This window comes from Nesoenas mayeri (genome assembly GCF_963082525.1).
Source record: "Nesoenas mayeri genome assembly, chromosome: 23".
Taxonomy (NCBI): domain Eukaryota; kingdom Metazoa; phylum Chordata; class Aves; order Columbiformes; family Columbidae; genus Nesoenas; species Nesoenas mayeri.
In genome coordinates this window covers 6,153,598-6,174,341 of record NC_137574.1, presented here as the reverse complement: position 1 = coordinate 6,174,341, position 20,744 = coordinate 6,153,598, and the positions used below count along the sequence as shown (strand labels likewise).

Sequence of the window (20,744 nt, the reverse complement as noted above, 5' to 3'; positions counted from 1 at the left end):
ACGAAATTCATGCTCATCCCTGCCATCCCCCACAGTGCAGACACTTTCCTGGAGCAGCTCCCAGGTCTCACACCCAGCACAGCATCTGCCCCCAGGGTCGTGGGGTTTCAGGCTGAGTCCTCTTGGAAACGTGACCCCAAAGAAGAGAAATTCCTGAGTACCTGTCCGTCTGTCCCTGGCATTCCTGCCTTGACAGGAGCATTGGGATATTTGTGTGTCCACAGCAGAGCCCCCTGCTCCCAGAGGCACAGTCAGTCAGCACAGAGCAGAGCTCATAAAAGGGACATGAAAGGGCCAAGGCAGTCTAGGGGATCTCCATGAGACTTTGAATAAATTTCCATCAAAGAACTCTGCCCTAACTGCTCACTGCCTTTTCCTACTTGGACAGGTCATCATGACCAGGGGCAGAAGATGTCCAACAGCAGCTCCATCACCCTGTTCCTCCTCATGGAGTTTGGAGATACACGGGAGCTGCAGCTCTTGCACTTCTGGCTCTTCCTGGGAACCTACTTGGCTGCTCTCCTGGCCAACGGCATCATCATCATCACCATAGCCTGGGACCAGCACCTCCACACCCCCATGTACTTCTTCCTCCTCAACCTCTCCCTCCTTGACCTGGGGTGTATCTCCACTACTCTCCCCAAATCCATGGCCTGTTCCCTCTGGAACACCAGGGCCATTTCCTACATAGGATGCACTGCACAGCTCTTTCTGTTTGTGTTTTTCATTTCAGCAGAGTACTTTCTTCTCACAGTCATGGCCTATGACCGCTACGTTGCCATCTGCAAACCCCTGCACTACGGGACCCTCCTGGGCAGCAGAGCTTGTGTCCACATGGCAGCAGCTGCCTGGGCCAGTGGGTTTCTCCATGCTCTGCTGCACACAGCAAATACATTTTCACTGCCACTCTGCAAGGGCAATGCTGTGGACCAGTTCTTCTGTGAAATCCCCCAGATCCTTAAGCTCTCCTGCTCAGATGCCTACCTCAGGGAATTTAGACTTCTCATGTTTATTGCTATTGTGTATTTGGGGTGTTTTGTGTTCATTGTGCTGTCCTATGTGCAGATCTTCAGGGCCGTGCTGAGGATCCCCTCTGAGCAGGGTCGGCACAAAGCCTTTTCCATGTGTCTCCCTCACCTGGCCGTGGTCTCTCTGTTTTTTATCACTGTCATATTTTCCTATCTGAAGCCCCTCTCTTTCTCCTCCCCATCCCTGGATCTGGTGGTGTCTGTTCTGTACTCAGTGGTACCTCCAGCAGTGAACCCCCTCATCTACAGTATGAGGAACAAGGAGCTCCAGGATGCAGTGTGGAAACTGGTGACTGGATGCCTGCCAGAAGCTACAAAGTGTCCGTGTTCTTCAACATATGACACATAACATAACTCATCTCACTGTCTCCATGTCACCAAACCTGTTAGAGTTCAGGGAGCATCTGGAGGATGCTCTTAGTCATATGGTTTCAGTCATCCTGCAAGGACCAGGGAGTTGGACTTAATGATATATATGGATTCCTTTCAGCTGGTGATGTTCTATGACTCTGTGACCTGCAAAGTTGCTGAGGGTGTACTGTGTATATAATTTATTAAGATATTAAACAGTATTCATCCCAGAATGGACAATTGACAGAAACTGCTCATTCCTTGTTTTCACTTGAACATGAGTTATTGACTGTTACTCTTTTGACACAGCCATCCAGTCAGTTCCTTATCCATCTATCCATCACACCAACATCTCAGCAATCTTTCAGTGGGGGCTGCATGGAAAGTCTTATAGAAGCCCAGATAGATGACATTCATAGCTCTTCCCTTGTCTGCTGATGCAGTCACTCCTTCAGAGGAGTCCACTAGCTTAGTCAGGCACGATTTACTCTTGGTTCAGCCTTGTGAACTGTCTCTAATCACCTCTGTGTGTTCCATACATTTCAACAGAGCTTCCAGGAGGATCTGCTCCTTGACCTTTCCAGGCACAGAAGAGAGGCTGAGTGGGTGGTAGTTCCCAGGGTCCTCCTTTTTACATCTTGGGTTTTGGTTGGTTGGTTTGTTGTAGTTTTTTTGGTGGTGGTGGTGTGGGGTTTTTTTGTTTGTTTTTATTTTATGTTAGATGGATATGATTTCCCTTTTTCCATTCACTGGGGACATCCTGTGTTCCAGGAACACCTTGATAATAACACCATCAATGGGATGAGTAAAGGACAGGAGAGAGAAGAACCAGCAGAGTTCAGGAGCAGAGACACATGAGTACAGACCCTGGTAGGACATGCTTCATATTCCTTCTTGGCCTGTATCTACCAGGTGGAGGTGGGAGAGGCCTCTTCTCAGCACAGTGCTGGTGACCAGTCACTGACACAGAGAAAGTGGGTCTGTCCAAGATGCCCTGGGTGGTCTGTCCCACACCTGCTCTGAGTGGGGACGGCTTTCCTATAGCTGCTGCGCTTTCCCTGCCAGACAAATGCAGTTGTGCTGGAGAGCCCTGTACACACCTCAGGTAGCAGCACAAGCCTGGACTTGGCCATGACATTGAGCAGCTGCCCTGAATTAGTTTGGGTAATGGAGGGGTGTCCCTGAGACAAATGCCATTCTTCCCAGTGGAAGCCTAGTAAATACAGGTGGTGGAGAAGAGGAGAAAGGCTGAGCTCTCCCTATGGCAATGGCTACATTGGGTCAGCTGTATATGGGTTTTAGACAAGAGTATATTAAGGAGGGACAGGTTTCTTTGTCCCAAACATGATCAACTGCTGTCCTTTCATTTAACCAAAGGAATTCCCCAGTGGTCTCAAAAATGCTGCTCCCAGAAACCACCCTGTTTCAGCACTGCTCCATTGGACCTTGAATCTGCCTGCATGTATCTTGAACCACCACTGTCACCCCAGATGTCACTTGTTGGTTGGGTCTGAGCAACTCAGCTGTCTGAACAACAGCTGAGACAAGCAGCTCCCAGGCAGAAGGTGCCTATTTTGTAACCATCTGAACTGAGGCAAGAGGAATCCAGCTCCTGTGGGTTTGTGGCAGCCATAGGTGAGAGCTGAGTCCACTGCCAACCCCAGGACTACACACCCAGGATGAGTTGCCCAATTGACTCAGATGAATCCCTTCCCTCAGCAAGGGTAAAGCAGATCCCTGCCTGTCCCCGCCTGGGTGTCCTCTCTAATGCTGAGAAAAGGAAAGGTGATTCTTATGTCCAACTCTTTTCTTATTAGGATACAGAGAAAATGCTGCCTTGGGCTGCTCCTGTGCTGCTGAGCTGGGCTGGGCTCCTGTCCCTGACCATCTTAGCAGCCGTCCACTGACCTCTCTCCCAGTTATCAACATCTTCAGGGGTTAGTCTATGCCAGGTGCAGGACCTGCCCTTTGTCCTTCTCTGTTGTGATGTTCCTGACAGGACAGCCCTCCTGCCTATGAGGTTTCTCAACTTAGCATCATCAACAAATGTGCTGAGAGTTGTGTCCTCAAGGTCATAGATTATTAAAGGATTAAACTGTCCAGGTCTCAGCAGAGTCCCCTGTGCTGCCCCACAAGCCCCCAGTAAGCCCTAGTGGTCTCGAGGTTGGGCATGAGACCCCTTCACCACTGCTCTGTCAGCCTGATATCCAACTGGTTTCACTCATCTGTTTGTCAACCCATCCGATTGTAATGGCCTACCTCAGGTACAAGAACATTGAGGGACACCATGCCAAGAGCCTTGCTGAAGCTGAGGTAAATGACAGCCACTGTTCTTCCCTCACGCAGAAATGCAGTTACTTCATCATGAAGCCAATCAAGTTTGTGAGACATTAATTACCCTTGCTAAGTCCATGCTGATGGTTTTCGATCACGTTTTGCTCTTTTAGGTGCCCAGAAATGTCACCCAAGAGGACTCATTGGACAGGTCACTCCTCACCAAAGTGTTCTTGTACAGCTTGTGGTTCCCTGGCAGGCACTTTTGGCTGCAACATTGGGTTTTTCTCACTCACAAGAGACCTCTACCAATCCTGTGACCTTTCAAAAGGGATATTCCAACAATGTGTTGATCTCCTGCAACATCCTTGTCACTATTGCACCTGTTATATGGTGTATTTAATTTCTGTGATCTTTCATTTATTTTCGCCTGTCCTGATATAATGACTGTTTCTAAAGTCCCATTTTCAGTTGCAGACTCTCTAGACAAAGACCCTTTTCATTATTCTCCAGTTTTCTCTTTCTCTTATTCTTTATTCATTCAGACTACACTCAACTTGCCAGCTGCTGTTTTGAACTTCAGGTAGTTGAATGTTTGCCTGTTTTGCAGTAGTTTAATTGTCTCCTTAGTCAATTCTTTAATTATGTTTGTATCTTTATTCTTTTATCTTCTTACCTAAAACATTTCTCATAAGATTATCCCTTTTTGAAGGACAACCTCATTAGAGACAGCTTGTCCTTAACTTATGGTGGAGGAGTGCATTTATTATTTTTGAAGCTTAATTGTGCTTCACCTTTCTTTGTTTGTAATTAGGAAAAATCATTTGGTGCCCCTGTGTAGCCAGCTTTCTAGGAAGAGCATTTGGGAGATGGTACAAAGGAGCTGGAACATCCAGCTGCAGAGAAATGTGGACAAATCTGATGTAAAGAAAAGTGAGAACAAGTCCCAGGGGGCAACGAGAGAAAGGGTAAGGTTGGGCAGGTGAGGAGGAGCGTTGTCCATACTATGTTGGATGTCAAGGGACTGCTTTTCCTACCTGTCCAGACCTACTGAGGAGACATTCTGGATCGTTATCAACCAGAGAACGCTACTATCACCTGTTCACTGAACTGAAAAGGAACATAATATGCCCTTCAAAATACAGAATAATTTCTGCTAGGTGCATTTTGAAATCTTCCTTCTTTGCTACATTATGAAACAGCTCAAATTAGTCTTGAAGACGTGAAGAAAATTGCAGGAAGGGAAAGAGTTCATTAATACTTTCTGTATTTTAATGAGCCCCATAGTGTATTTGGCCCTTAGTCCATGAACTACAGATACTGAGAGGAGACTGAACAAATCGCTCAGGAGGTGGAAGTCAGAAGCACAACTCAAAGTACCTTGAAACATTGATTGACCCCACTGAGGGTCATTATTGACAAAGCCTCTCCATGGACTCGTTAGAGAAGATAATTGAAGGTTGTGATTGCAGGTAGGAAAAGGCACTGTACAGGTTGGTCTGCTATGGAGAAAATCCTTGGTCTGTTTTACCAGCTAAAGGCCAAACCCTGACCCCAGGCCCTGGGAAGGCAGATCCCTCATGCGTGGCTCAGGGCTCTTCCTGGAGCAGTGGGGTGTGAGTTTGAGCAAGGCCAAGTGTAGGAAACTGTACAACCCCTCCTGGCTTCCCCAAAAAGGGGCAACGAGAATCAAAGTCCAGGGCCTCAAAACAGACTTTATCCTGGTAGGTCGCAGAGATAGATACAACTGCCATAGCCAGGGGGACAAAGACCTTGGTCCTGTCTGGCCTTTCAGCCTCACCAGAGCCCTTGGCCATGTCTACTTCATGTTTGCTGATACTGTCCCCTTCAGGCACCTTTGTGCCTTCAGGCTGTTGACATCCACCTTGCTTTCCTACCTAGCTCTCATCCCAGCAATTCCTACTTTCACTGATGTCTCTCCACCCTCACTGCTCTTTCCTTGAAGCCCAAGGCCATGGGCTGATCCAGACTCCCTCTGTGTGACCTCTTGTACCACAGCACTGCCCTTGGACTGAGATGTCTTTTTCTGAACCTCCAATCTTGAACCTTCCAAGTTGCACTTTGTGGAGGTTTCCTTCACTTTCTACTACCAAGAAAAGCTCCATTATCTCTGAAACCACCCTTCAAGCAGTTGCAGGCTACTGCTACAGTGCCCTGAGCCTGCACTTCACCAGGCTCAAGAAACCCATGTTTCTCTGCCTCTCTCAAAGGCCCCAAACCCCATCCTGGCAGATCTCTGAAGTTTCTCTAGTTCCTCTCCATTCCTCCAGAACAGGGAGTCCCATACCCAGACACACTAGCCCAGATGTGGCCACCACAGCACTGATTCAAAGGGAACAATAATTCTGTTGTTTTTTGGCCACACTCCTCCTAACGCAGCCCCACAGGCCCTTGGCCTTACTCATGGTGAGCATGCACCACTGGCTCATATGGCATCCCTCGTCATGCCCAGCCCCTTCTGCTCAGAGTCACTCCTGAGCTGTTCAGGTCCCAGCCTGCCCTCATGTGTGGGGTTATTCTGCCCCCAGTAAAGAACCGGCAACTTCTCCTTCTAAAATTTCATGAGGTTTTTATTGCCCAATCCCAGAGTTTCTCAAGGTTCTCCTGGAGTGAAGCTCTGCTTTGCCAGCTGTTCATGAGTCCGTACAGATGGCTGATCAGATTTATGGTGCCCCTGACAAGATCAGAGTATCAGGCATTACAAGGCACTGCGGATGATAGAAGGAGGTATTAGTTTAGTTGAATAGCTGACCAAGGGTCTCGCCCACTTCCCACAGGGTTTTCTTGCCCCTCCACATTGTCCAGCAGTCTTGCTTTGTCTTCTTGTGAAAAACAAAGCCAGGAGACCATTCCCACCATGTTGGATCAGGGAATACCTTCTACTTTCTCTTAAACCAAAGACTTCTAGCAGAGGTCCATGGTATTCAAACTCCCCAATGACTACCAGGGCCTAAAATTGTGAAGCTTCCTCCAGCTGTCTAAGGGACAACTCATCCTCTTCCTAACCTTCCTCAGGAGGTTCAGCAATTCTGACCAGAACACCATTGTACATGGAGAGTTAGAGGTCCACATAACAGTAAACTAGAGTAGACCCAGGGCTGTGCCCATGTACAGCTTGGCCTTCAGTCTGTGTTGTGCTGAGCACACAGTTCTGCGGGTTGCAGGATAGACTGGGTTAAGAAAACAAAGTGATCAGTGGAGCGAAATGGGATAACCCTTCCAGAGATGAGTTCTGCAAGACGAGCTGTACCAGCTGACCAGGCAAAAGTGACCTCACCAGGATCTTCCAAGCCACATGCTGTTCAACTCCAGAGACTGAACTGACCTCACAGCCACCTTCACAGTCCCATGCTGCCTGCTGGAGCAGGAGTTTCTAAGGCACAGCTGAGCTCAGCACAGCATTCTCACCCTTTTGGTTTACAAGCTGATCAGATACAGGTCACCCCACATTCCTTTTCCCACACCATGAGACTGCTCTGGGACCTCATGTCCTGCCCCCAAGGTGCCAAGCAGCCTAAGTCCAGGTTAGGAAAGGGACTGAAGGTGAGGGATTTAGAGCATGGGAAGGAGGGCTTTGGGTGTTAGGCTTTCAGGTTAGGGATTCAGGATTAGAGCTCACCTTCCAGGGTTCAGGATTAGACACAGGTTTAGCAGGAGGGTTTGGAGCTCTGCTAAAGGTGTCTGGTTAGTGTTTAGGGTATAGGCAGGCTTTGAGTGTTAGGGTTTTGTCAGGGCTGGGGTCAGGGCTAGGATGAAGGCCAGCATTTTCATGTGAGGGGTAAGTAAGGACAAAGGTAGGGTAAGTGTAAGGGGTTAGGGGTTTGGGCTTTGTTTTAGAGGTAAGGTTTGAGGCTAAGGGCTAGAGTAATGGATTCCTTTCAAGGTGAAGGGGGAACATTTAGGAAAAAGCTGAGATCTTTGCAGAAAAAAACTCAAGACAATCACTGAAAAAGTCTTCTTTTCCTGCATGCTTAGTTTTTTTATGAACTTTCAGATTTTTATTATTTTTTATTAACATCACTAAGGCCATGTACCAGCAGTTGATCATGTTCTTTTGATTTATGTGAATAATTTCAGGCAGCCACTTATGAAAACAAATTTTCTTCTGTATTTAGAGTGTAACATTCTGTCTATGTACTTCTGTTTCACTGGCTTTTCTCAATCCTCTCCCTTTTCTGTCTTCAAAGTGCTCTCCAAGGGAAGATTCCTTGCATCATAGATTCACTCAGATTGGAAGACACCTGAATGTCATCCTGATTGTGCTGCTTGAGGCAGGTGAACTCAATGGGGTAGCTCAAGGGCTCCCCTCAGTTTGCCTTTATCCACAAAGGACGATAAGGTGAGCTCTAAACCATCATACAGGCAGATAATGAAGATGTTCACAGGTGTTGGCTCAAGTGCAGGTCACTGAGGGATGCCAACAGTGACTGGCTGCCAGGAGGAGTCCATTCCACTGATGGCATCTGGGCCTGACCATCCAGCCAAACTGCCACACATGTCAGCTGATGTTGGTCACTGTCACTGTGATCGCCTCCCACACGAGCTCTGAGGTGGCCATGGAGGCTGCTCAGAGCTGCTCTGCCTTATCCACCACCTGCCTGGGTGCTGGACACCAACAACCCAAACCTGAGCCTCCAGCTCTAAGTCCCTCAAAAGCCACACTGGGACCCTGATCTCATCCCACTGAGCCCACAGAAAACACAGAAAACAAAGCGTTTCGAGGGTCTATTCCTTACACCTATTCTGGAGAGCAACTCTGGAAGAAGACCTAAGCCTTCGAGCACTGTGCTAGGGAGATCCCCTTGCTGATGGAGATGCTGTTCTGGAGGCAGCTCTGTCACAGAAGTGCCCATTGCCTGTCCCTGCCTGTGGTCACAGGACTGACACGCAGCGGGACTGTAACCAAGGGTCAGGAGTGCTCAGATCTTACACCAACACAAGGGCTCACAGGAGAGTGGGGAGGTGGAAGGAGAACAGCTCTGGAAGGACAAGGCTGGTGCTCCCTGGCAGAGCTGCTGTGCTGAGACTGTTTCCCTTCAGCTCTGCACACACACACTTTGTATTCAGCTTCACAAAGGTCTCAGAGGAAGGATCTCAGACTTCATAGTTCTTTATTTTGTTTAAATACACAGAGAGCGTGGCTTCTCATTTACACAGTCTGTGACTCAAACTATAAAGGTGCATGGTGAAATAGAAGTGGAATGAAAAAAGGCATTACTTTGTCTGCAATATTATCACAGTTAAAAAAAGCAAAACCAAATAAGCCTCCCCCAACTTCAAAACCCATCAAAAACTACAAGATATACAAAAGAGAGTCTGGGCCTGTAGTTACTTCTATATCATGAGTGATGTGCAGAAGACAGGAAGTTTATTGCTTTTGAAAAGCATTCAGCCATTAGTTTCCTCAGGGCATCCTTGAGCTCCTGGTTCCTCATGCTGTAGATGAGGGGGTTCACTGCTGGAGGCACCACCGAGTACAGAAATGACACTGCCAGGTCCAGGGATGGGGACGAGATGGAGGGAGGCTTCAGGTAGGCTAATGCACCAGTGCTGACAAACAGGGAGACCACGGCCAGGTGAGGGAGGCACATGGAAAAGGCTTTGTGCCGTCCCTGCTCAGAGGGGATCCTCAGCACGGCCCTGAAGATCTGCACATAGGACAGCACAATGAACACAAAACAGACAAAAACTACTAAGACACTAACCACAATAACCCCAAATTCCCTGAGGTAGGAATTTGTGCAGGAGAGCTTAAGGATCTGGGGGATTTCACAGAAGAACTGGTCCAGGAAACTGCCTTGGCAAAGTGGTATTGAAAATGTATTTGCTGTGTTCAGAAGAGCATGGAGAAACCCACTGGCCCAGGCAGCTGCTGCCATGTGGACACAAGCTCTGCTGCCCAGGAGGGTCCCGTAGTGCAGGGGTTTGCAGATGGCAATATAGCGGTCGTAAGACATGATGGTGAGAAGATAAAACTCTGTTGTAATAAGAAAGAGAAACAAAAAGAGCTGTGCAGCACATCCTGCATAGGAGATGGCCCTGGTGTCCCAGAGGGAATTGGCCATGGATTTGGGGACAGTGGTGGAGATGGAGCCCAGGTCAACGAGGGAGAGGTTGAGCAGGAAGAAGTACATGGGAGTGTGCAGGTGCTGGTCCCAGGCTATGGTGATGATGATGAGGCTGTTGCCCAGGAGGGCAGCCAGGTAGATGCCCAGGAAGAGCCAGAAGTGCAAGAGCTGCAGCTCCCATGTGTCTGTGAATGCCAGGAGGAGGAACTGGGTGATGGAGCTGCTGTTGGACATTTGCTGCCTCTGGACATGTGCACCTGTTCACAGAGGAAAAGACAGTGACAGATCAGGGTGCAATTTGTCTGAATAAAACCTGTGCTATTTCTCCAGGAACTGCGCCCAACTTAGTCTTCTGTTTCAGGAAGAATTTTGGTAGGTGTCTGTTCTGAGCTCCGATTGGTGCTGCCTGATGGTGTCACTGGGAGCAGGGGCTCTGCTGTGGGCTCTGCAGGAGTCAGTCTGGCCCTGCAGCTACAGGTAATAGGAACACGGACTGATCTCAGGTTAAATCACTTTTAATATCAAAGAGCTTTTCAGAATTCTCACTCCGTGAGGACTGGGTTTTGTGTGTGTATTCATTTCTGATTGCCCCACCACACCTGAGTGGTGCTCTGAAGCCAGAAGTTATTGACATTTCTGTTCCCTTAAAGTGAAACCTTTTCAGACGTAAGCGGCAATGGGACTGACTCTTAGTGCAGGGTGAGATTATCTGCTCTGTCTATCAGTCCTGGTCCAGCTGCCCTGTTCTGGCAACTCTTTGAGCTGGAGGACAGAGGACAGTCACCCCTGGATGTTCCTCCTAGGAGAAACTGCACCCTGCTGAGAGCAGAGGAGCCCAGTTTTCAAGTGCAGATCTCCAATGCCCTCACCCTGTCTCCAGACTCCCTTTCCAGCCAAGGACATGAGAGCTCATCTCAGTTTCCCAAATGCAGCTGCACGCTCATATTTCTATGGCCTTAGTGTCTCCACAGTTTTTGTGCTGGGCTCCCTGGTATTGCAACAACTGCAATGCAGAGCTGTGTCCTTTTCACTGTCCTAAACATGGGGTTCCATGGAGTGAGAGTCAGCTTTTTCCCCACCCATGAGCCCTGTGGGGTCCAGAGCCCCACAGGGAAGACGATTCCTTGGTCACTTTCCCCCCATGGACACATCCGCATGAGAGGGCCCACAGGGTGAGTGTCTGAGATGCAGCTGAAACCCCCATCCCCACAGAGCCTCCAAACAACAGCAGCAACAGTGTGGGCAGGTGGAGAAAAAAAAAGAGAAATCCCACATTGTTTCTGCCAAGGGAGCCAAAGGTAGGGGGGATGGCGGGACAGACGGACATGCAGGACAGTCTCCTTTCCTGGGGGTTTGGCTGCAGGTGACTCATGCCATGGACCCTGTGGTCTTGATGGCAGAGGCTCTTCTGGGTGGGAGAGAAGTCCAGGGGTTGCTCCAGGGAAGGCGTCTGAACCACAGGGATGGCAGGAAGCAGCTGCCCGAAACCCCTTCCAAGGGCATTTCTGGTAGCAGCTCCCTGTTCTTCCCTGCCTATGTCTCTGCCGCCTGAAGCTGTCCCTGCTTCTTTGTCCCCAGGTCTCCTTTCCGCCAGGGCTCACAGACCCCATCCTACCCGCTGTGTGCTCAGCTCTGTCCTGCAGACACCTCCTGGGAACAGGACACTGTCAGTGTTTGGAAGTCCCACAGAACATCTCAGATAACCCTGAGGACACCACAAAGATGGTGTTTGTATGCTGAGGTGGGTAAAAGGACTTTAAAGCTTCTTTGTCAAGCTACAGCTCTCCCAGTTCAATATTCCAGGAGTCACAGTCCCCTGTACAAACCTGGCAACTGCATCACCATGCAACCTGCCACCTTGTCACAGCAGCAAACTGAAAGCACAGACTCCAGAAAGTGCCTTTCCCCTTCAGGCAGCCCTTACTTTGACCTTCCTCTTAAAAAAAAACCTCAGAAACATCCTGCTCTCAAGCATGTTCTTCTCCATACTGCAGAAACTGTGAGAGCTGTCCTGCCATATCCTATCAGCCATGGGATGTAACAGCTTTAGGTGATGGCTCTGGCAATCCCATCTTGCAGAGTTTTGCAGCCACAGACTTAACCAGGTCAAGAGCTGTGCAGATCTTGCTTCCAGTGACTCTCAGTATCTTCCAAATCCAGGCTACCTTATACCTCTTGTTTCCTCACTCCTGTGCCCTCGGTGCTGCAGGCAGAGCCCTCAGCCCTGCTGCGTGTGCAGAGGAGCTGCTCCTGGGCAGAGCTGTCTCTCTGCAGCGCTGCCGCTGCCATGAGCTCCCTGTGTCCCAGGAGCCCAGCCCAGCTCACAGCACAGGAGCAGCCCATGATGTCCCTTTCTCTGTCCCCTCTGGGCTCCCTCCAGGTGTCCCTGGGGCTCCAGGGGAATCTGCTGTGAAACAGGCTAAAGGCATCACTTATTTTCCCTCCCTCTGTCCCGTCCCAACAGCTGGGATGAGGGATGAGTTAACTCCAGATGCGACCCGCGCCCTGACTCAACAGATGAGACCAAGTGTGAGTTAACTCTGGGTTAATTCTGTGCGGTTATGTGAAGTGAATGACAATCACCTCTGGGGTTCAATTCAATCGTGAGTTTTACTAAAAGTCCTTGTTGGAATATTGGTTACAGCGAATGGTGACTTGGCAAAAGTGTAACAGAACTTATCAACACATTAACAGCGAAAATCCTACAACGAGCAGTGTATTGGGAACCATCAATAGCTATAATATGAAATCTAACCAGAAATCAACAGCAGAACTTAAAGATGGTGTTATCCTTATATGTTCAAAAGGGAAAGAGAGTGGTAGAGAAGGAAGGAAAACTAAGGTATAAGGGAGAGAGAAAGAGAGTAATATACACATATATATATATATATATATATATATATATATATATGGAAGGAGAGGCAAAGAAATGGGGGTATAGGAAAGAGGAGAGATGGAAAGAGCAGAGAGAAAGGAAGAAAGAAAAGAGTGAGGGATCCAGTCTTTTACGGCCCCACAGTGTGGATGACAGGACTTGTACGATGATGTGTAGCCTCGGTGTTCCACAGCAAGGATGCTAGGGTCAGGAGTGCAGCGTCCTCTGATGCCTGGTTCAGAGTGAGGGTCCTCAGCGCGCTGGATTCTCTTGGTGAGGCCGAGCTGGTATTCCCTTTGGTGGGACGGGTAGGCTGGTATTCCCTTGATGAAAACTGATCAGGCCCTTAGGTGAGACTGGTATTCCCCCCAATCATGCTGGTTTTGGTGGGCTTTTTATAGCTCCCAGAGTAGAGGAAAGTCTGGAGTGGGAAAGTGGTGACTGCAAAAGAGGGACAAGTCTGGACAAGTCCTGGGCCACGTTGAGGGGTCTCCGCTTTGCCCCCTTGTGTCATGCAGAAATCAGGGGGAAGTGGTGATTGCAAAAGATGAACAAGTTTCGACAAGCCCTGGGCCATGTTAAAAGGGTCTCAACTTTTCCTCTTTGTTTGCCAAGCTGGGCATATCAGGAGATGGGGCTATGTGCCCTCCAGCACATCCTCCATCTCTGGTCGGTCAGCCGGCCTGATCTGTGGCTCGTTGGCTCGTCGCTGATGTGTAGATCACAGTTCTCCCTGCTCTGATGTGTCTTCTCCTGGCTGAACTAGTCACAGTGTTTTCAGCCATGATCCTTATCAATGCTCAACACCCTCACCTGGGGAACCACACTTATTTCCAGTTGTGTCATTTCTCCTGTCAGAGAAGGTTCTGGAATCACCTTTTCACTGTCCCATCATTAGTCAGGAGACCCTGAGAGGATCAGGGAGGCATCTCCTTTACCACAGCTAAGGGAAGGGATCCAGCTTAGTAAATTGCAGCATCTCATCCTGGGTTTATAGCCCTGGGGCTAGAAGGGGACTCAGCCCCCTCCCATGCTTATATTAAGGAAAGGTTTTCTCCCTAGGTTTCCTGAAGCAGAGACTCAGGCAGGGATTCCAGAAATTCTTAAATAAATAATTTATTTGTAAGGTACAGCATAGAGAGCAGCTCAATCTGGGACCTCCAAAAGAGGGACCCCAAGCAAAGAAAACCCTGGGCAGTTATACCCTTGCAATCTAAGGTTCTTACCCATCACACAGCAATTTGGGCTAATTGTAGAATTAGAGTCTGATCCCCAGGGGATCCATCCCCCTAGTGGGCAGTGGGGGGGAAGAAGCTCCAGGCACAGGTTATATCCATCCAGATCACACATATTCATTACATTTGAAATAAATCCTTTGCATATGCCTTACATTCCTTTATTATTTGGCTTGTAACCTGGCAAGTCCTTTTTGCTAACAATTTGGTGGCTCAACTCTTAATCAAGTTGACTGTACTTTGTTCCAGGCTGATAAAGGAACAACTGGCCTCATGATCAAACATGAACCTGTGGGCATTATAGTCCCTGGACCATGCACAAGGATATTAAACTGGTTTAAACCAATATATCAAACCAAGTGCAAAAAAGGATGCATGTACTTGTGGTTTGACTGGCAGCCAAGTACTTCACACTATAAATATGAGCAGCCCTAATAAGATGTCGAGCTCTCCCTCCATAGCAGCTGGCTGCGCAGTGGTCATCTCCCCTTGAGGTGGAACGCCTCTCAAGGTTACTCCTCGAGGCTGACACCTTCTACTTGTTTAGAATGGGACAGAACAGTCACCACAGAAAAACATAAAATACATAATCTGGGTGCAGCAACATAATGATTAGGCTATTGTGCTCAGGCTACACTAGCTGTTTATTTGAAGAATGGAAAAATATGAAGTAGCTGTTACTCCAAAATGAGTGCAGCAACAAAATTTCAAGTCTGACTTCAAATTACTTTAAAAGTGAACTTCTTTAACTCTTCCCTTCTCCCCGCTCCCCCCAAAATGGAGAGAAATGCTTCAGAAAACTGGATTTAAGTTAAGAACTCTCGTTGTTCTTTTCAGTTTCAGAAACTAGAGTGGAAAGACCCCAAACTCTGAAAAAATTGGAAATCAGGGTTCAAATAATGTGAATCTAGCTTTCTGAAAACTGTGGATTACTCTGGTAAACAGGCCTTCAAGGATGTGAGTACAGGAATGGGTTCACTAGCAGCATCACATCCAAGGCTACGCTTATTGTCTGAACTGGTGTTGAAGTGGAAATGAAAAGGGATAGTAAAACCAACAGTGATATTCATCTTATCAACCTGAGGCTTTCTACACCTCTTAGGTTATGAAAGTTGCCTAAGAGCACTTTAAATCCAAATGGAAACAGGAAGTATCGTGATGTTTTAATTCACATACACAGTTTTAAAACTTTCTATAAGACTAAATTACTCATAACTTGTAAGTTATTATTTCTCTTCATTGACTAGTTGTGAATGTCTGTGGAGATGCTGTCAGTGCCCGGAGTGCACAAAAAATCTCTCCAGCCTCTTGCCAGAAAGTGCTTCAACGTCCCACAGCACATCTGACACATGGCATTCGGGTGGGGTTTGAATGAGGCCCTGCCAAAGATCTGTCTACAATCTTGATCATTTTCATGTCCTGCCCCTATATTATAATTTCCATCCTACAGATCCAGTCTTTCAAGAGAAGGTACAAAGACTTTTCTACCTGTGTCTCCCACTTGATAGCTGTCATGGTCTTCTATGGAATAGTTTTTTCATGTATCTGGAGCCTAGTTCAAAATATCCTGTCAATCAGGACAAGATCATCTGTTTTCTAAGCCTTGGCAAACCCTGTTCCGAATCTTTTGATCTGCAGCCTGAGGAACAAGGAGATGAAAGAGGCTTTCAGAAGGACTGTACAAAGGAAGTTTTCTTCTCTCTGAATTGAAATGTTGGGTCAGGCTTTTCAGCAGTGTACAGGTTTGATTGCATCAAAATTGACATTAACTTCTTTGAGTGAATTATGTATGTGAATTGCTTCCAGAAAAGGGCCTCAAGAAGCCCGTTCCTTTCCAGCAGCTTATTTGTGCTAAACCTAACTTCTAGACAATTCTAGATAAAACCAGTGCCCAGCACTCTTTAGTTGGAGACCTAACCCTCTAAGGGTTTGATATACTTTACCCTTTCAGACAGAGGGAGTTATCTGAAGGAGACAGGCAAAACTTAATAGTTGTACAATTCTCTAGGAACTAATCTTATCGAGCTGACTTATTATTGTATTGCCCTTCTTCTGGGCACTCCTTGGATCTCTCCCTAACCCCCTTCTCCTTCCTATGGTGGCTGTCACTGAACAACTCCCTCTCCTGCTTTTCTCCAGGATCTTTGTGAGAAACTCCAGTCGGTCAATCTCATCCAGTTGTGTCCATCTATCAGAGTGGAGAAATTCTGTGGTTGGCACAACTTCCTGCAGTTCTGAAGAACCCATTCTTAGACTTCCAGTTTTTGCAGTATATTTTATGCTCTTGAAAAATCTCTTAACAGGAACATCTCCTCACCATATGTACTTGGCCAAAATCTGGAGTGGTGATTTAAGCTTTCCTTTAGAAAGCTTTTCCCAAGGCAGGTTACCAAGATTACTCTCAGTTCCACTGTCTTCCCAGCCCCAGGGGACAAGAGGGAGCTGAGAGTAGCAAGTTCACCTCATGTGAGACGTTGTGTAATGAGACATATGCAAGTGCAGGAAAGTAGAGTATACATGGGCAGACTTATCAATGGTGGCATAACAGAGATCTTGGAAGTTTCTGGATCGCTGCTGGGGCTGCATTGTGAGCTCTTCTGCACAATGGGTGGAAAGGGACATTGTCTCGAGCGCAGTATAGACTCTTGAGGGAAACCACTCATTACTGATTTCCACTTGGCCATTGAGTCATTGACTATAACTTTTTGGACTCAGCCATTTAGCCATTTCTTTATCCATCTAACAGTCCATCCATCAAATCCATTTCTCTGTAGCACAGGATACACTGTCCCACATCATGCAGATCATTAATGAAGATGCTAAACAGGACTGGACTCAGTATTGGCCACTCAGGTACACAACCAGTTGCTGGCCTCCAGCTGGGCTTTGTGCCACTGATCAGCACCCTCTGGGCTTAGCCATTCAGCCGGTTTTCAATCCACCTTAGTGTCTGCACATCCAGTCCATCCTTCATCAGTTTCTCTCTGAGGAGCTTTTAGGACACAATGTTGAAAGCCTTCCTGAAGACAAGGTAGACAATATCCACTGCTCTTCCATCATCTACCAAGCCAGCCTTTTAACTGTAGAAGTTTATTAAGTTTTTCAATAACTACTTGCCTTTTGTGAATCTATGCTGACTATATAATGTCTTCATATTCCTCCCAGGTTACCTGTTGCTGGTCTCACCTTCTGTATACTCCCTTTTTATGTTTGAGTTTTGCCAGAAGCTCTCTGTTCATCAATGCAGCCTCCTGGCATTTTTGTCTGTCTTTCTACTTGTCAGGATGGACCACTTTTGAGCTTGGAGGAGGTGATCTTTGAATATTAACCAACTTTCTTGGGCCCCTCTTCCCTCCAGGGTCTTATTCTGTGGAATTCTTCCAAGCAGATCCCTGAAGAAGCCAAAGTCTCCTCTCCTGAAGTCCAGGTTTGTGATACTGCTTTTTCCCCTGCTCTTTCCTCTCAGTATCCTGAGCTCTACTGTCTCATAGTTACTGCAGCAAAGGCTGCATCCCCAAAGAGCCATTCCCTGTTTGTAAGCATGAGACACAGCAGAACACTTCTCCTCATTGGCATCTCAGTCATTTATGTCAGGAAGTTATTACCGATCCCCTCCAGGAACGTGGGTTGATCATGCCCTGCTGTGTTGTTCCTCCAGCAGATACAGGAGTGGTGGAGTCCCCTGTGAGCACCAGGGCCTGCAAATGTGAGGCTGCTCCTACCTGTCCTCCACTTGTTCTTCCTGGTCAGGTGTCCAATAGCAGACACTCAATACAATGTTGTCCTTACCTGTCCTCTCTTTAATCGTAACCCATAAGCTCTCAGTTGGCTCATCATCCATTCCCAGGCAGAGCTCCCTGCACTCCAGCTGCTCCCTCATATCCCTCCTTGTCTTCCTATCCTGTCCTTCCTATAGAGCCTGTATCTCTCTATCGCAACACCCCAATCATGTGAGCAATCCTGCCATGTGTCCATGATCCCAACAACATCATAACCATGGAAATGCACACCTATTTCTAATTCCTCAATTCTAATTCCTCTGTGATACTTGCATTAGTGTACAAACTCATGATCTATTTGTCATAATGGACACTGGTTTGAAAAAATTTCTCTGAAGGTTTCTTTACAGTGTTAAGCAAGAAACACAGCAGAAGTGACATCAGATACCTCATCACTAAAGGTAGAAAAGGGGAAAGCAAAACTGTTGGTGATCAGTTCACAACTTCGAACAATGATGATGACATCTGTGTGGGAAACATAGTAGATTGGTGCAACATTTTGTGGGAAGTAGAGCTCTGAGAAAGCTGAAACACACCCCACATAAACACCCACACACTCACACCGACACGCACGGTGTAAGCAGGGATGGAGGAATATAGACAGTACCTCAACGGACCTGGAATTTGGAAAGCCTAAAGCTGAGCTGGAAGTGGAACTACTGAGGGATGTGAAGGACAACAAAAAGGGTTTCCAGTAGTCTGTGGGCAACAGAAGGAAGGTTAAGGGGCATGTGTGCCCATTGCTGAATGAGGCAGGGGATATAGTGACAAGTGACTTGGAAAAAGCTGACTTCTTGGCTTCGGGCTTTACCAATGTGATCTGCCCTGAGGTCCTTGTGCATTGTGACAGAGTCTGTGGAAGAGAAATATTGTCCACAGTAGGGAACATACCGTTACAGATTGTCCAAACCGCCACTTCTTTCTGTATCACACAACTCTGGCACAGTCTGGACCAGGTCCATAGTGGGAGAAAAAGTGATTGCCCCACAAAGGCCGGAACTCCCATAGCATGTGGGATATGCCACCCATTATTTGTCACTGTGGTCTGCTTCTCTGACGCAGTGTGTCACCAGTGCGTGTCACCAGTGTGTGTCAGAACACTTCAGCCTCCACCAGTTCATACGGTGTGTCACGGAGGCACTCTGAGGTTAAACCGGTGAGAAAGAGGGTTTTAGCACTCCAAAAGTGACTTGAATATAGGTTCGGATATCAGTTGAGGAAAATTATTAAGGGGCAGCAACTAATAATTCAGGAGGTCCATAGTGTTCATACATGTCGCATCACCAAAAATGATGCCAGAGCCACCCCTGAGTCTGGGAAGAGTCCACACTTGCCTGAACACAGTGTGGGATTATTTTAAAGGGATACACGTACTTGTATTGAGTACAGAAAGTGTACACTCGCAACTCTGCGAGGGTAAATTTATAATACAGTTGCAATCCTGTGAGGAGAAATACATGGGCAAATGTGCACGGAAAGTTACACGTGCTTACGTGGAAGCACGGGAGGAAAATACACTGGTGATTCTGTGAGGATCAATTTATACATGTACTCGTATTGAGCACAGAAAGTACGCATGCGAATGTGCACGGAAAGTATAAACACACGTGCAAATGTGCACGGAAACAGATGCACTCGCAATCCTGCACAGGTTAATTTACTCACACCCGTGGCAGCACAGCAAGTGCAGTCTCCATCCTGGGGGGGCTCTCGGCGGCAGCATCTCGCTCGTGCTCCGAGAGACCCACGACAAAGGGGCAGAGCCTCGATGAGAGTCCCATTTTTATAGGCTGATCAGATGTGACTGTGGGCATTCCAGAAGCTTCTCTGCACCCCCACCCTGGGTGTGGGTGCCCCTGAACCCTCCAAACACCCCCACACTGTCCACGGGTGCCCAGTGGCGCCTCGGTGCTCCCTTCTCCCAACGGCCCTGGCCAGGGGCTCTGGGGCCAAACAAAAGAAGCTGTTGGCCTCAAACAGCACAGAGAGAGGGAGATGTGTCTGCTCCTTCCATAGCGAAGGAGGGAGGGGGAGAGAGGGGGTTTGCACTCTGCCACACGGTGGAAAATATATATGAAAGATGATCTATGTAAAAACTCACTTGTGAAGATCTTGAGGAGAAGCATTACCTGAGCTGCTAAACTCATAGTTTTGGGGTGACATTTCTACTTTTGTGTGACCCTCTACTCTTATTATTTCTCTAACTATGCCTGTGACCTGCTAACCTGCTGAGACAGAGTTAAATTTCTTCATAGTGGATTGTATGGGGCTGTGGTTTGGATTTGTGCTGAAAATGTTGATAACGCAGGGATGGTTTAGCTCCTGCTGAGCAGAGCTTACAGAGTCAAGGTCTTTCTGCTCCTCACACTGACCCACCAGCGCGTGGGTTGGGAGCACAAGGAGCTGGGAGGGGACACACCTGGGGCAGCTGAGCCCACCTGACTGAAGGGATATTCCCGACCACAGGACATCATGCTCAGCAATAAAAGCTGGAGGAGGAAGAAGGAGACAGGGGACATTGAGACATATTGCCTTTGTCTTCCCAAGTCACCGTTACGTGTGGTGGAGCCTGGCTTTCCTAGAGATAGTTTAACATCCACCTACCCATGGGAAATAGAGAATGAATCCCTTGTTTTGCTTTGTTTGCATGTGCAGCTTTTGCTTTACCTATAAAACTGTCTTTGTCTCAATCCACAAGTTTTCTTACTTTTACACTTCTGGTTCTCTCCTTCATCCCACCATGGGGGAGTGAATGAGCGGCTGTATGGTGCTTAGTTGCCAGCTGGGGTTAAACCATGACACCTGCTCACCCAAACAATAGTCTCTCAGTAAGCAGACACAACTATCATTATTTCTTTGGTTTATCTCACATTCTACTTCAAACGGTAAAACTGAAAGGGGAGAACTCTTTATAGGCAATGATATAGCTAGAATTTCCCTAAAGACATGAGAATCCCCATGTGAGGTAGACATCTGAGCAATTTCTCCTGGAGACAGCCTCCCATGGCACCAACATTTCCTCTCTCCAGCATTTTGTCATCTTGAGGGCTGGGGTCTCTTTCCTATAGGGTTGGTCAGTGTTTTGAAAATCCCAGACAAGTGCATGGAGGAAG

At 47.6% G+C, this 20,744-nt stretch overlaps 2 protein-coding genes across 2 annotated transcripts; one reads left to right on the top strand and one right to left on the bottom strand.

Moving 5' to 3' along the window:
* Positions 1 to 411: 411 nt before the first annotated feature.
* Positions 412 to 1,377, top strand: LOC308048901 (olfactory receptor 14A16-like; the record flags this gene model as incomplete). The annotated part of the gene is made up of 1 exon (XM_080358230.1): positions 412 to 1,377. One exon carries the CDS (start codon positions 412 to 414, stop codon positions 1,375 to 1,377), a length of 966 nt encoding a protein of 321 aa, XP_080214356.1.
* Positions 1,378 to 9,013: 7,636 nt separating this feature from the next.
* Positions 9,014 to 9,976, bottom strand: LOC308048900 (olfactory receptor 14A16-like; the record flags this gene model as incomplete). Its single annotated transcript, XM_080358229.1, has 1 exon — positions 9,014 to 9,976. One exon carries the CDS (start codon positions 9,974 to 9,976, stop codon positions 9,014 to 9,016), a length of 963 nt encoding a protein of 320 aa, XP_080214355.1.
* Positions 9,977 to 20,744: the final 10,768 nt, after the last annotated feature.